Consider the following 12,535-nt stretch of genomic DNA (forward strand, 5'->3'; position numbering starts at 1 on the left):
AAGAAGCCATTTTTCACCATCATCGCTCTGGTGCGGATGGCGAGCAAGCCGTGACCCTAGTTTCGATCTCGTGAAAATTTAGAAAACTGCGATGAAAATGTCCAATTTGGTGTGAAAATTCAGTGCACAGTGCTGAGGAAAATGTCGCAGTAGTGATTGGATCGTGCAATTAGTGCCGAGTGGTTCCGATTTCCTCCGTTTTTCACCGTTTCCGTCTCGGGTGGTGATGTTGAAAATTTCCTAGGTTTTTTTTTCCCTTGCCTACTTGGATCGGTTTCGGTACGGGGAGTGCTAGTGCTGCCGCTGACTGGAACAAAAGTCTTTTTTCGGGGCCCCCTCATCGTCATCATCATCGGCGGAACAGGCAGATAGAGGTGGCTACGACCGGTGTAAAGAGGTGCACCAAAGAAAAGACGGACAAAGTCAGTCGGAAGTAAGGGAAAAAATTAGATCGATATTTTTCCTCCGTCGTCATCGCGGTTGGGTTATCGCGGGGAGGACAATTTGTCGGTCGGGAGCTAGGCGGTGTGACCGTGTCCATCGTCGTCGCGGATTGCTAGTCCCGTTCGCTGGAAAGTGAGCGGTGAAAACGAAGAAAAAGTGCAATTTTCGGTTCGACGGACAGCACATGTGTCGTGTGTGGAGGAAAAAAAAGTGATTATTGGGTTTCTTTTTTTATTTTGAGGGATCATCCATAAATTAAGCATCGGACTAGATGAGATAAAGACATTCAAAATTTCCTGCATGATTGTAGCAACTTTTGTTTTGCCTTTTTCAACTCAGATCGACAAACTGAAGTGATGTCTGTGTGTGCGTGTGAATGTATGTATGTGCAAAATATACTATTTTTTGGAACTCATCTTAATCAATTTGCTTGCAAAAAGTTGCTTCATACAAGAAAGCCTGTACAATTGTTTCCTATTTTAAATTGGACAGGTCGATTTTTTCCTCTTGACCTGAAAAATAGTTTATAACTACCAGGTTTACGTTATTACTAATAAATTACAATTACAGATTGAAGTATGGGTTCTACAGTTGTGGTCAAAACTCGCGTGATTTTTGAAAACCTCGTATGTCCAAATGAGAGACTCTCTTTTATTACGCTCTCTTTCGCTAATATCTAAGCTAGTTTAGCATTTGTTGCAATATTTTCATCTCAGCACGATAGACAAAGCTATTTTCTTCAGATCGGTACTGGAAAATCCATGGTAAATGTTGGTTTGGCTTTGTAATAATCGAAAGAGAAAGTAAATAAGAGAGCCTCTCTTTTGGACTTACGACGTTTTCAAAATCACGCGAGAAAATATCATTTTGTTGTAATGCATGAGAAAGGTACGGTTACGGTTAGGCAGATTATTCAAGGTTTTCTCTAAATTTCATCACATTACGAAGCAGCAGATTTGAAATTTTCAAACTCAGTCTAGCATCTTGTATTTCGACTTGACAAGCTAAATTGAAACTTACATCTTGAAGAAGCACTTAGCGCTGGATGCGGGCATAGCGCCATTGCATGAGTATGTATCTTGTGTGGCAAGTACAATGGATACACTATGCTCAGCGAGTCGAGAATGTTTCCAACCAGAAGACATCCCAGACCGGACCGAGAATAGAACTCGTCATCTCCGAATCGGCAATCCTACGCTTTAGTTCGCAAGGCTAACTGTAAATACCAGAACCGGTATACTGTCGATGGCCTGATAAATTGTCCCATCTGAATGAAGCTGTTAGGAAAGCTTCAAGATATCTACATGCATGTCGTTTCTGTGACATACATGTAGATGAATCGAAACATCTGTTATGCCATTTTTCGGAAATATTTTAGAAGATATCCCAACAAATAATTTAAGTCGAACAAGCTGATTTTTTGTTTGCTGAAGATGGCTGTTTTTGGCTGTATAAACGCTTTACTTGTCATCAAAGTTTTTTTGGGATCAGTTCTTTTTAACACCGTGGTGATAGAACCGTCTATTCTTTGGAGAACAAGTCCCAATATGGTAGTACGATTTATCAGAACCATAATATCGCATCTGGAAAACGGTGGTAGTTGAGACGGTTCCATAAAATTCTATACTGATGTCTCAAAAATTGAAACAAAAACGGAAACAGGAATTCGGTCCTGGTATAGATATCGCTATACCGCTATATCGCTATAGTTGCAATGGGAAACTATCCAACGGTGTTCCATGCGGAGATTTTTGCTACAATGAAATGTACTTATGTCTGTCTTGAGAGGAAATATAGATGTGAATTTTTGCATTTTCACGGATAGTCAAGCCGCATTCAAAGCATTGAGTAGCTTCAAATGCATGTCAAAACTTGTCTGGGAATGCATTCTTTCATTGTGAAAGGTGTGTCAAGAGAACTCCGGAAATCTGTACTTGGTTCCGGGACATTGTGGCATTGAAGGTAATGAAAAGGCAAACAATCTGGCGAAACAAGGTTCAAACACACAGTTTATTGGCCAAGAACCTTTCTGCGGTACATCATACTGTACCATTAAAATTGAATTGAAATCCTGGGAAGCACAATGGTTGATGTCCAACTGGTTGGCCGGTTGTGCTTAATCAAAGAGATTTATAATTTTCAATGTTCCAGTAACCAACAAGCTCTTGGAGCTCAATAAAAGAGCTCTTTGTACCTATACTGGCCTAATAACCGGACATTGCCCGACTAGACAGTATTGGCCAGGTTCAGAATGATATTTGTCGTTTCTGTAACATGGGACGTGAAACCTCGGAACATCTGCTTTGCAGTTGTGATGCATTGTACAAGTATAGATCTAAATTTCTAAATAGTGGCTTTATGCAACCAGCAGAAATTTGGACTGCAAATCCTGGAAAGGTAGTGGGGTTTATCAACTCAATTTTGCCGGACTGGGAAAAGACGCGTCTAAGGTTGTTTACTTGATTAATGATGATCAACCTTCAAGGTGCGAATAGTTGATAGTAATCAGGGATATACCACAAAAGTTCAACTCAATGGACGCAGTGGTTCTACGCCCCAGCAAGGAAAACATCCTCGCGCTCCTCTAATGTGAACGTCAACTATACACATTTGGAAGTGTTGGCTTGACAAATGGATTGTGAGTGATTATCTCGGGCTCATTCAGTAGCTGCTAAGTTCCGAAGGCCAACGGTTGTCCATTGTAGCTTAAAAGCTCCTTAGTTGGTTGAAAGCACCAGTTTTGCGTACACTGAGGGTCGTGGGTTCGAGTCCCATCGAAGGAAAGTGGTTACCTCCAATACATTTTTCAAATCATAATCTTCCACATAATGACATATTCACATCTGAGTTTTCAGAACATTGTAAATGAATGGTGTGTATCATTGGATAACATTCAACGGCTGAATATGTCCATTAACAGATTATTGTGATATAGTTTGTGCCTGATGGTATCCATCTCAAACATAGAGCTCCTTCGCCATCAGAAGTCGATAGCGACTGAAATTTGGGAACGGCAGTGTGCTAGATCGGCCACATCCTACCAACACGAAATCTTAAGTAAGAGGTATTACAAGTTTTGCATTTTTATGAACTCGAAGCCTCACTACTGGCGGGTCCATCATCATCAAAGCTTAGATTGTAACTCAGAGGATCATGGTGGCGTTTTCTTTTTCGAAATCATCATCAATATAGTTTATAGCTTAACTTGTTATTCCGAGGTTGTATTTTGAATTCTAGCAACCATACGCGCCAAGTTAAATATAATTTTTCTGATCATTTGCTCCGTAGCTTATAGATGATCCCTTAATGGTAAAATCGAAACCAAGCGAGCGTGGAAAATAATTGTGATTTCTCTCTGCCCACATAGCCATATAGTCGTCCACTGTATCGCAACGCAACAACACAGTGCCAGTGCAGTCTAGTCGGGAAAATAAATCTGCCGTTTTCGGTTGTCCACGGCTCCCTGGTGCCGTCGCCGACGTGGATTGTTGAAAGTCGATTTTAGTTCGTGCGATCCAACACAGCTACGGAAGTGTTACATTTAGCGAATACGGTGAAAAAGTGCTTTATCCAAAAACGCGGTGAAGAAAACAGACGGAAGGAAGTGTTGCTCTTCTAGAAAACGGGGCTCCACCAGCCAACCAACGCAAACACGACAACTAGGCACAAAACGAAGTAGAAAGACAACGGCCTGCCCGCTGAGACGGAACGACCGACGACGTCGACCGTCTTGCTGCTCCTCGAGAGTGCGAGCGACCCCGCTCCATCGCGGCGCAGTCAGCGTTTGTGGTGCTGCGGAGTGCCAGTTAGTGAGTGTTGTGTTTTGTGATTCGGCAAGCTGAGGAGAGTGAGTGAGAGAACGGCCGAATAATAGAATAAAGAAAAATGTCGGGCGATCGGGAAATTCCAGCTGAGGATAGCATCAAGGTGGTGTGCCGTTTCCGGCCGCTCAATGACAGCGAGGAACGGGCCGGATCGAAGTTCATCGTTAAGTTTCCCTCCGGGCCGGAGGAAAACTGTCTTTCGATAGGGGTAAGTAGAACCAGCGAACCCCGGTGGGAGACGGAATTATGTAAGAATAGGCACTGTGGGAGAGGGATGGTATTTTGTTCACTGTGGTGCGTGGGAGTGGGTTGGATGGTAGAATGATTCATTCTCCATTGGGTTGGGGCTGTGTGGAGTTCCAACAGTGTTGTTAACATGGAGAGCTGCCGGGGTATAGGCGGCTGTTTATTGATTTTTCTCGTATGATGAGAATCGAAAACAGAGCATCGATGAATAAACCTACCTAAGTGGTATGTGCTCACATGTTTTGTGACAATGTTTTGATTCTTTTCTCTTGTGCTTTGATATCACATACTACAATGGTATTATGCCTTAAAACCTATTCAGATTATTAGCATTTACGAGGTATTTAACGTGGTATCATATGAAATGAAAATGAAATGATTGAATTTTGACATCAATGTACTCTTTATTATGTCATTAGGCTCGGTCTAATTATCAAATAAATTGTTTTCTGATGATTTTTTTTGCACTGTATCGAGGTTTTTTTTTAGGAAAAAAAAAACTTAGATTCATTTCCCTCCCTTATTCGCATTCCTTCGCGTACTTTCTTGTTTCTTACAATTGCTTGAACAGAAAATGTATGTATGGAATCACGTTACACGAATCAGCTGTATTAGTTTCGCCGGAAAACCATGTTCTAGCTAAGTTTGCCATCATTCATTTCGTTTCGTACGCTACTTTGGAATTAATAAACAGATGATGTGTCTGCAAGTTGTGCAGCCGAGGTTTATCAATCATTTGTCTCAGGGTGAACATTGAATCCGTCTTTGATCGGCCCTCACGAAAATTTGCCTGAAAATTCGCCGACGAAGCTTCAAACGGTTTCAATCTGTTGATCAGAATACGGAACATAATTTTTCGCCGTATTAGGGCCGATTATTCCTCGGTATCTACAAGAAAGGACACATACTCGATTGTGCTTACTTTCGAGGTATAACACTGCTCAATACCACTTATAAGGTACGCTCCCGAATTTTGATTCGCAGTTGCGAAGACTATTGTCAGCGACTACGGTTTTCGAAAAGGAAGATCAACAACGGACCAGATGTTTACTTTGCGTCAAATCCATGATAAATTCCGGGAATACAACTTGCGGAATCATCATCTGTTTGTGGGTTTCAAGGTAGCGTGCGACTCAGTGAAACGGAAACTGGAATGGCAGATCGGTTTTAAACAAAAGGCTAGAATTGGACTCAGTTTTTCGGTCTCGGTCAGTCATCTCGCGAGCTAATAAAGCAGGAACATTACTTACCAAGAAGCAGCTGGCCGTAATTTTTTCATCCATTTTCCTGACTCCTTTACGTTCCATCCCTACGTCCCTCTTTGCGCCACGGTAACTTTGATAGCATCCTCATTAGACAAGGCCAAGTAGATAAGAAATTAGTGGAATGTTTTCACCTGTCATAAGACGAGTTTATACAATCCCATTGAATTCCACCACTTAATTGTATCTTGACAGATACGTATTTCGACCTCAAAAGTAAGGCCGTCTTCAGTGTCTCGTACTTGACTCGACTCGAGTCTTGAGTCTTGATCAGGTCTCACATACATGCGAACCAGCGCACCTATGCATGTGTATAAACGGCTCACACTCGTGGCTGTTCTGTGCTTTCAATATGACCGTTACAAGGAGGTAAATTTGGCCAAAATTCTATAAACCACAGGAAACAGTGTTATTTGTCATAGAAACATGAAAAAACAAGAAAACAATTTTTTATGGGCCTCAGTATGGGTGTGGCGCCAATTTTCGGCTTAGTGTCGATTTTTGGCAAATTCTACAAAATCATTGGAATTCGGTCACATTTTTAATTGCAATAACCCTGTTTGATGGTGGATAAAATCATAAAGGGCATATGAAAGTTTATTCAAATCACAGACAAATGGACGCAACACATATTCCCCAAAATTCTACTTACTGGTGTGAAAAAGTCACTGGGTATAACTTGAACTCCCAATGGATGATACAATAGATTCGATGAAAAACGAAATGACGGGACATCAACAAAATCGGATTTCATTTATTTGGCCTTTCATTAAAACTATACAGATTAATTAACAATCTTCTTCATCCTCTTCTATGCTGATAATCTCTATTTGATCGAGCTCGTCAAAGAAAGATGACATTAGTCCATCATCATCATCTTTGTTAGGATTGTCATGTGATGCATCGAACTCTTCTTCTATCGACAGTAGTAATGATTGAACACGTGCAGGCAAAGCTTTTTCAGCCTTTCCTGTAGATGAAAGCTAGAGATCAGTGGGTCACTTGTGTCCAACAACCGGCAGAATACATCTTCAAAGTTGTTTACTCGAGATGATCGCCGAGCGTGCCGCAACCGGTATTCTCTGGTAAACTTATTTCTCGCCTCGGCAGCTTCTTCAGACATCTGTCCAACAGGCAAAGGCATGTTACGCAATATATCTCCGCCGTGTACTAAAATTTTATGCAACGTTGGAGTCATAGGTGCCCAAGGATATTTATCCACGTACAGTTCAGCTGTTTCCTTGCATAGCTGGTCAAATTTGGTCGAATCTATTGGCTGCTGACATGCAAGCGAAATTAGAATTGCTTGCATGTTTGTCGTTAGTTGCAGGTCGATTTCCAGTATTTCGGCCAAACGAACAGGATCTTCGAATGCACGTCGAGCAACATTTCCTGGTAAAAACGTAAAATAAGAAATTAAAATCCAACTCCTTCAATCACGATAAATACCTGTTGTGCTGGTGCCTCCAGATGGACGAGGATAGTCCAGCCGCAAATGCAGCTCCTTCCAAAAACGTTGTTGTATTTCTTTCTTACGATTTGCTACAATAGTTTTGTTCTTGTCTCCTCTAGCTTGATTAGATTTGATGGGCAGTTTGTAAGAAATGTGAGTGAGGACTTCAAGGAAACGTATCCACAAGTGAAGTACACTACATCCTTGATTCAGTATTTCTGAATTCGCATGGTAATATCGGACTGCATTCAAGTCGTTCATTTTTGAAGGCGGGCATCCACATACAATACTGGATTTTTCATTCGAAATGTGAAGCGATGCTTTTCCATCCAACATCGTCAAGTAAAACTCACAGTCAACGATTAGAGTTTTTTCTCCAAATTTGTAGTGAATTGGTTGCATGGTTGTTATTTTATGTTCCATTTCGCTTTCGGTTTTTCGACTCAGTTCTTTCGACTCTTTTACAAATTTTATAGATTTTGGCCTGCAAAATCTTACTGATTGCGGTTAGGTTAGGTTAACCCAGAGAACGGTATCATTCTGCGCAGTTAATCGCAGAGGAACCGTCGAAGTTATGAACAGTGATGATTCATGATGATCATCAGTTGAAGTGTAGCCTTGCTGAAATCGAGCTTGATCAGAGCTGCCATCGAATCCCCAAATGACAATCATCTTGGCGTTCACCTCTGGAGACTCAAACATGTTTACATGATTGCCAATATACTCCTGTTGACTTCGAATAACTCTAGTGACAGTGTGATTCATCAAATCCTGCAAGGGCACACTAGCTTCAACCTCATTTACCTGAATGTTATCCGGTCTGCATTGTTTTTTACAATCTCTCACTTGATGGTAAGGTGGTAGAAAAGAATGACCATGCAACAGAGCTGCATTCCTGATTCTCGTGTACTGTTCTTTCGTCAACTCACAGTCCAAAAGAAGTGCCAAGGCCGCTTCTGAACTCATCATTTTTGGACCAACTACACTGGATTTTGTTTTTACACGATTTACACTTTCTTAATTTTTCACCCATCCTAAATGCTTAACGTATATTAATTATCATGTGATTTTTCTTTGAATTATTTAGGATTTTTTGAAACATGTTGCAAAGATTTTGGTGGCAAATTGAAGTCACACGAACAAAAATACGAGCGAAAAAAAAATCGTGTAAAAACAAAATCCTATGTATATCAGAATGAGAATTAAGGTCCCTGGATTTCAATACTTCAACCACCTTCTTATCACCATTTCTAGCAGCAACATACTTTGCGATATCCAAAGCCAATTTCGTGTTATTCTCGAAACATTCTGCTGCTTTACTTATCGTTCTCCGTTTTGTAGTGGCGTTTCCCTAACCTCAATCTACCTGTGCACTGAACTTAAGTTTGAGGAATTGGTGTGGGAAAATGCCTAGAATTAAGGAACAAAAAAAAAAAAACTAGATTTTGATTAGTATAAACGACTCTGATAATTTTCTTTTCCATTTGGACTGTTTCAATTTCAACTTTTTGGGTCAGCGCACAGGTAAAAAGTGAGGTTACGCGACGCCACTGCCGTTTTGATCTAAATATTATTGATCTTCATAGCATAGTTTTCGACGACCTACCTTGCTTCCCCATGGTTTTTCGTCATCAGGGTTTTCTTCAGTGACCTTACTTACACAATGATTTCCGCAACATTAAATTATTTTTGTTATTTAGAACAACTCCAAATCTCTCTTCTATAAATCGGACACAATCAGCGATACTGTCTCGCGTTATTGGGTTTAAGAAAATATGAATCAAAGTGTTTTTATTCAACGCCATTTTTAACCAGTGCTTTGCGCTTAAACCAATTTTAAAACTGACGCGTCCTTCAAATGTTTGTATCCCCTGGCCTAAGTTTTGAAGCGCTGATGGTTGACACATACCAGAACATGAATTCACCAGCTAACAGAGTGAAAGAGACACATATTCGTTTTTTGCAAGTATGTAAACATATGCGGCTCCGACGGCGTTGCATGAAAAAACCTATGATAAGCGATATTGCGACTAGAGATAATTCAATGAAACAGAAACTATGTCTACCAGTAAACTGAATGAGACAGAACATTTTCACTTGTTGTGTTCACTAGTAATAGCAAGCAATAACGCCTTGCTACAATACCTTTTATTATTATGAAAGATCGTATTCTTAGTCAAAATCAAGAATACGTTCTTTCATAATAATAAATACTATAGCAAGGGGTAATTCAACATACTTTTCAATCAATACATTATGGTTAGATTTGTAAGGCGTATCAATTATGTACAAATGCGCCATATACGGTTAATATAATGACCTGGATCCTTCTCTGACCCTTCGTAACGCTTTTTGTGTGGGAGATACCCCAACCCTCCCCCTCAAAATGTAACGTAAAATGTGTTTGACGCCAAATTCAAATAAAGTTACAATATTAATGTATAATGCGAGGCTAAACTACTCATTTTTTGTGAGTAATTCCGTCAAAATTTGATGAAAATGAGTAATTTTACCAAAAAACGGACAATTTTTCAAATTGCTGTATCTCGCAAAGTTGTGCCTTTGGGCAGAATTTTATTTGTGGCTCTCAAAGCTTAACAGTTGAACATTGAAGTGCGTGATATTTTACTGCGGGGTACCTAACTGTTTTGCTGGTTGAATGTTGCGTAAAATTTGAACTTACAAAATTATTAAAAACAAAATTCTGGACGGACCTATTATTGGTTAATCAATTCCATTTTGTAGATCTGCTCAAGAGCTTTCTAACGATATATAAATATAATACTTTTAAGACGAAAATGTAGCAACGCTACCCAATTTACCAAAAAACGCAAAAAAATAATTTCTAGGAGGGGTCAGTTTTGAAAATAGGTAGCTTTCCTTTTTGTATTCAGGCGTTTGGTTGTTTGTATCATTCCAATGCACAAAAAGACACTCTTACATCAAAACATGTGCTTTTTTATCTCTGCCCGTCTATATGTAGAACACGAAACGATGCAACAAACCTTGCAACGAAACGGCGTCGCAGTTCGTTCAAGTTTACGACGTGAACGAAGAAGAAAATAATAAAATATGAGAGAGAATTTTGAGGAAAACTTTCTCTCTGTTCGTTTGTTTGGAAACGAAGCGATGCAACACACTGCGAGCATAATATCGACGCCTTCTCACATTTGGTTGCAACTCGTTCAACTTCAAATTTCCCTGCCCTTTGGTTCAGAAAGGGTAAGGGCGCGTTCTGCCAACTTGGTCGAGGCAGATTTCAAGTGTGAACAAGTTACGACATGGACGTTCTAAAGTGCCTGTGTAGCTTGTGAGGAGCCCTTGAAGATGTGATGTTGGATCAGTATCTTGATATTAATCAGAATTTATAATGTAAATTATTATATATTTTTTTAATAACACTACTTTATTCCGTTACGTATTTAGTAAACTTGAGTTTTAACTAAAAACACAATGTCAGTTTTGATCACAAACACAATGTCGGTAGTAATTACAAACATTGGCGGAACTAAGGGAAAAGTCTAGGGGGGCTAAATTTGTTTTGAGTTTTTCTTTTTTACAGTCAAAACACAGAAAATCTACTATGTTCGCTTTGTTAGCCTATCAGACAGCTAATTAAACATCTATTGACGACTTGAATATTCAAAATTATGTTCTTCGACGTTCAGACCTCATGACATAAAAAATCTAGAAATATATTAGGATTCCCGGAAATAACAAAGCAAAAAAGGCTTAGAAATCCTTCCGAAAGAATTCCAACCTTTATCTTATAATTAATGGTTAGTTATCTCTTCTTGAAATCTCAGTGTTTGCTAAATTTACTGGCAATTCAAAAATTAAAAAAAAAAAGGCAAAATTCTAAAACACTTTCCCAGATAAATTTAGGATTGCCAATCCGAAGATGACGAGTTCGATTCTCAGTCCGGTCTAGAATGTTTTCAGGTGGGAAACATTCTCGACTCTCTCAGGATAGTGTATCCTTTGTACTTACCACACAAGATACATACTCATGCATTGCCGGTCATAGAAAGCTTTCAAATAATAATTGAGGAAATGCTAATACTAAAAAGAAGTTAAAAAGTAGGCCAAGACCTAGTTGGAATGTAGAGCCATGGAAGAAGAAGAACAAGATGATTTTCGAAAGTATTCTTTTAATAAACCTTCAATAAACACTATTTATATTAAAGAAATAAAGAGATTGTACGCCCGGATTAGTAAAAATTACTATCGACACTCTAGAACTGCTGAGAAAATCCATTGAAAATTTACAATTTTTTTGAAATTTGACTCTATGAACCTTAAACATTTTTTTTTTTCCGAGATTTAGTGTTGTCTCAATATTAAGACCATATAAGCAGTTTTGTTTTTTACTTGAATTTTCTATAATATATGTGCAATGCCTATGCAAAGTAGCAAAAATTCTAGGGGGGGGCTGATGTAATCCTAGGTAGGGCTAAAGCCCCCCCTAGCCCCCCTGTAGTTACGCCAATGATTACAAACTTATACTTATCAGTATTTTTACTTGATTCGCGATCCTAATTAAAAACTCCGATATAATAATATTCATAGTTTATTGCGTGTATTCAGAATGTTTTGTTCAAAATTACAAGACCTAATAATGATCCATAATTTGCATCCGCTGAACCATTCTGAACAGCCGTATTGAGAATATCACCTGTAACATCTTCTCTGCTTAAATCACAAACGCGAGACGCCTGATTATGGATTATCTGATTTTCCTCAATCTCTGGTGCTTGGCTTCCCGGTGGAACTTATATCCTTCGGAAAGAATCTGTACCCGGGATGGGGGAGTCATTTAAGGCAACATTCGTTTGAACTGTGACTTGTCTTTGTGGGCGGGGACTCGAGCTCGAGCGTCGATTTCGGGAGTCTGGTGGCGCTCTCGCGCGGATTTTATGCATGTGCATGTGATTCAACGGACATCGTTTCTTGGAGCCTTGAATGGTGGTGCAGACAGGTAGAGGTCATTTTCATCAGTGATAATGATCTCTGCTATGCGGCAATACTTTTCTGAGGCGTTCCCTGATGATGATGAGTCGTAGCCACCAGTGGCGTTTCCCTAACCTCAATCTACCTGTGCACTGGATTTAAATTTAAGGAATTGGTGTGCGGAAATGCATAGAATAACTAGATTGTAATTAGTTTAAACGTCTCTGATAATTTTATTTTCCATTTGGGCTGTCAAAATATCAAAATTTTCATTTTTTGTGTCAGTGCACAGGTAAAAAGTGAGGTTACGCGACGCCACTGGTAGCCACGCTTTAACATAGCTAGGTAGGAATTAA

General features: G+C 39.5%; 1 protein-coding gene across 3 annotated transcripts in view; it reads left to right on the forward strand.

Moving 5' to 3' along the window:
• Nucleotides 1-12,535, forward strand: part of LOC134204221 (kinesin heavy chain-like) — a 69,247-nt gene continuing 56,712 nt past the window's right edge. Inside the window, exons 1-2 of one of the 3 annotated variants that reach the window (XM_062679048.1) lie at nt 1-612; nt 3,812-4,476. In XM_062679048.1, the coding sequence (XP_062535032.1) occupies nt 4,330-4,476 (147 nt within the window). In that variant the 5' untranslated portion in view covers nt 1-612; nt 3,812-4,329. The remainder of the gene's footprint in view (nt 613-3,811; nt 4,477-12,535) is intronic. The other 2 variants (XM_062679049.1, XM_062679051.1) reach the window with 2 other exon arrangements.

Source organism: Armigeres subalbatus, unplaced genomic scaffold (genome assembly GCF_024139115.2).
Source record: "Armigeres subalbatus isolate Guangzhou_Male unplaced genomic scaffold, GZ_Asu_2 Contig464, whole genome shotgun sequence".
Classification (NCBI taxonomy): Eukaryota; Metazoa; Arthropoda; class Insecta; order Diptera; family Culicidae; genus Armigeres; species Armigeres subalbatus.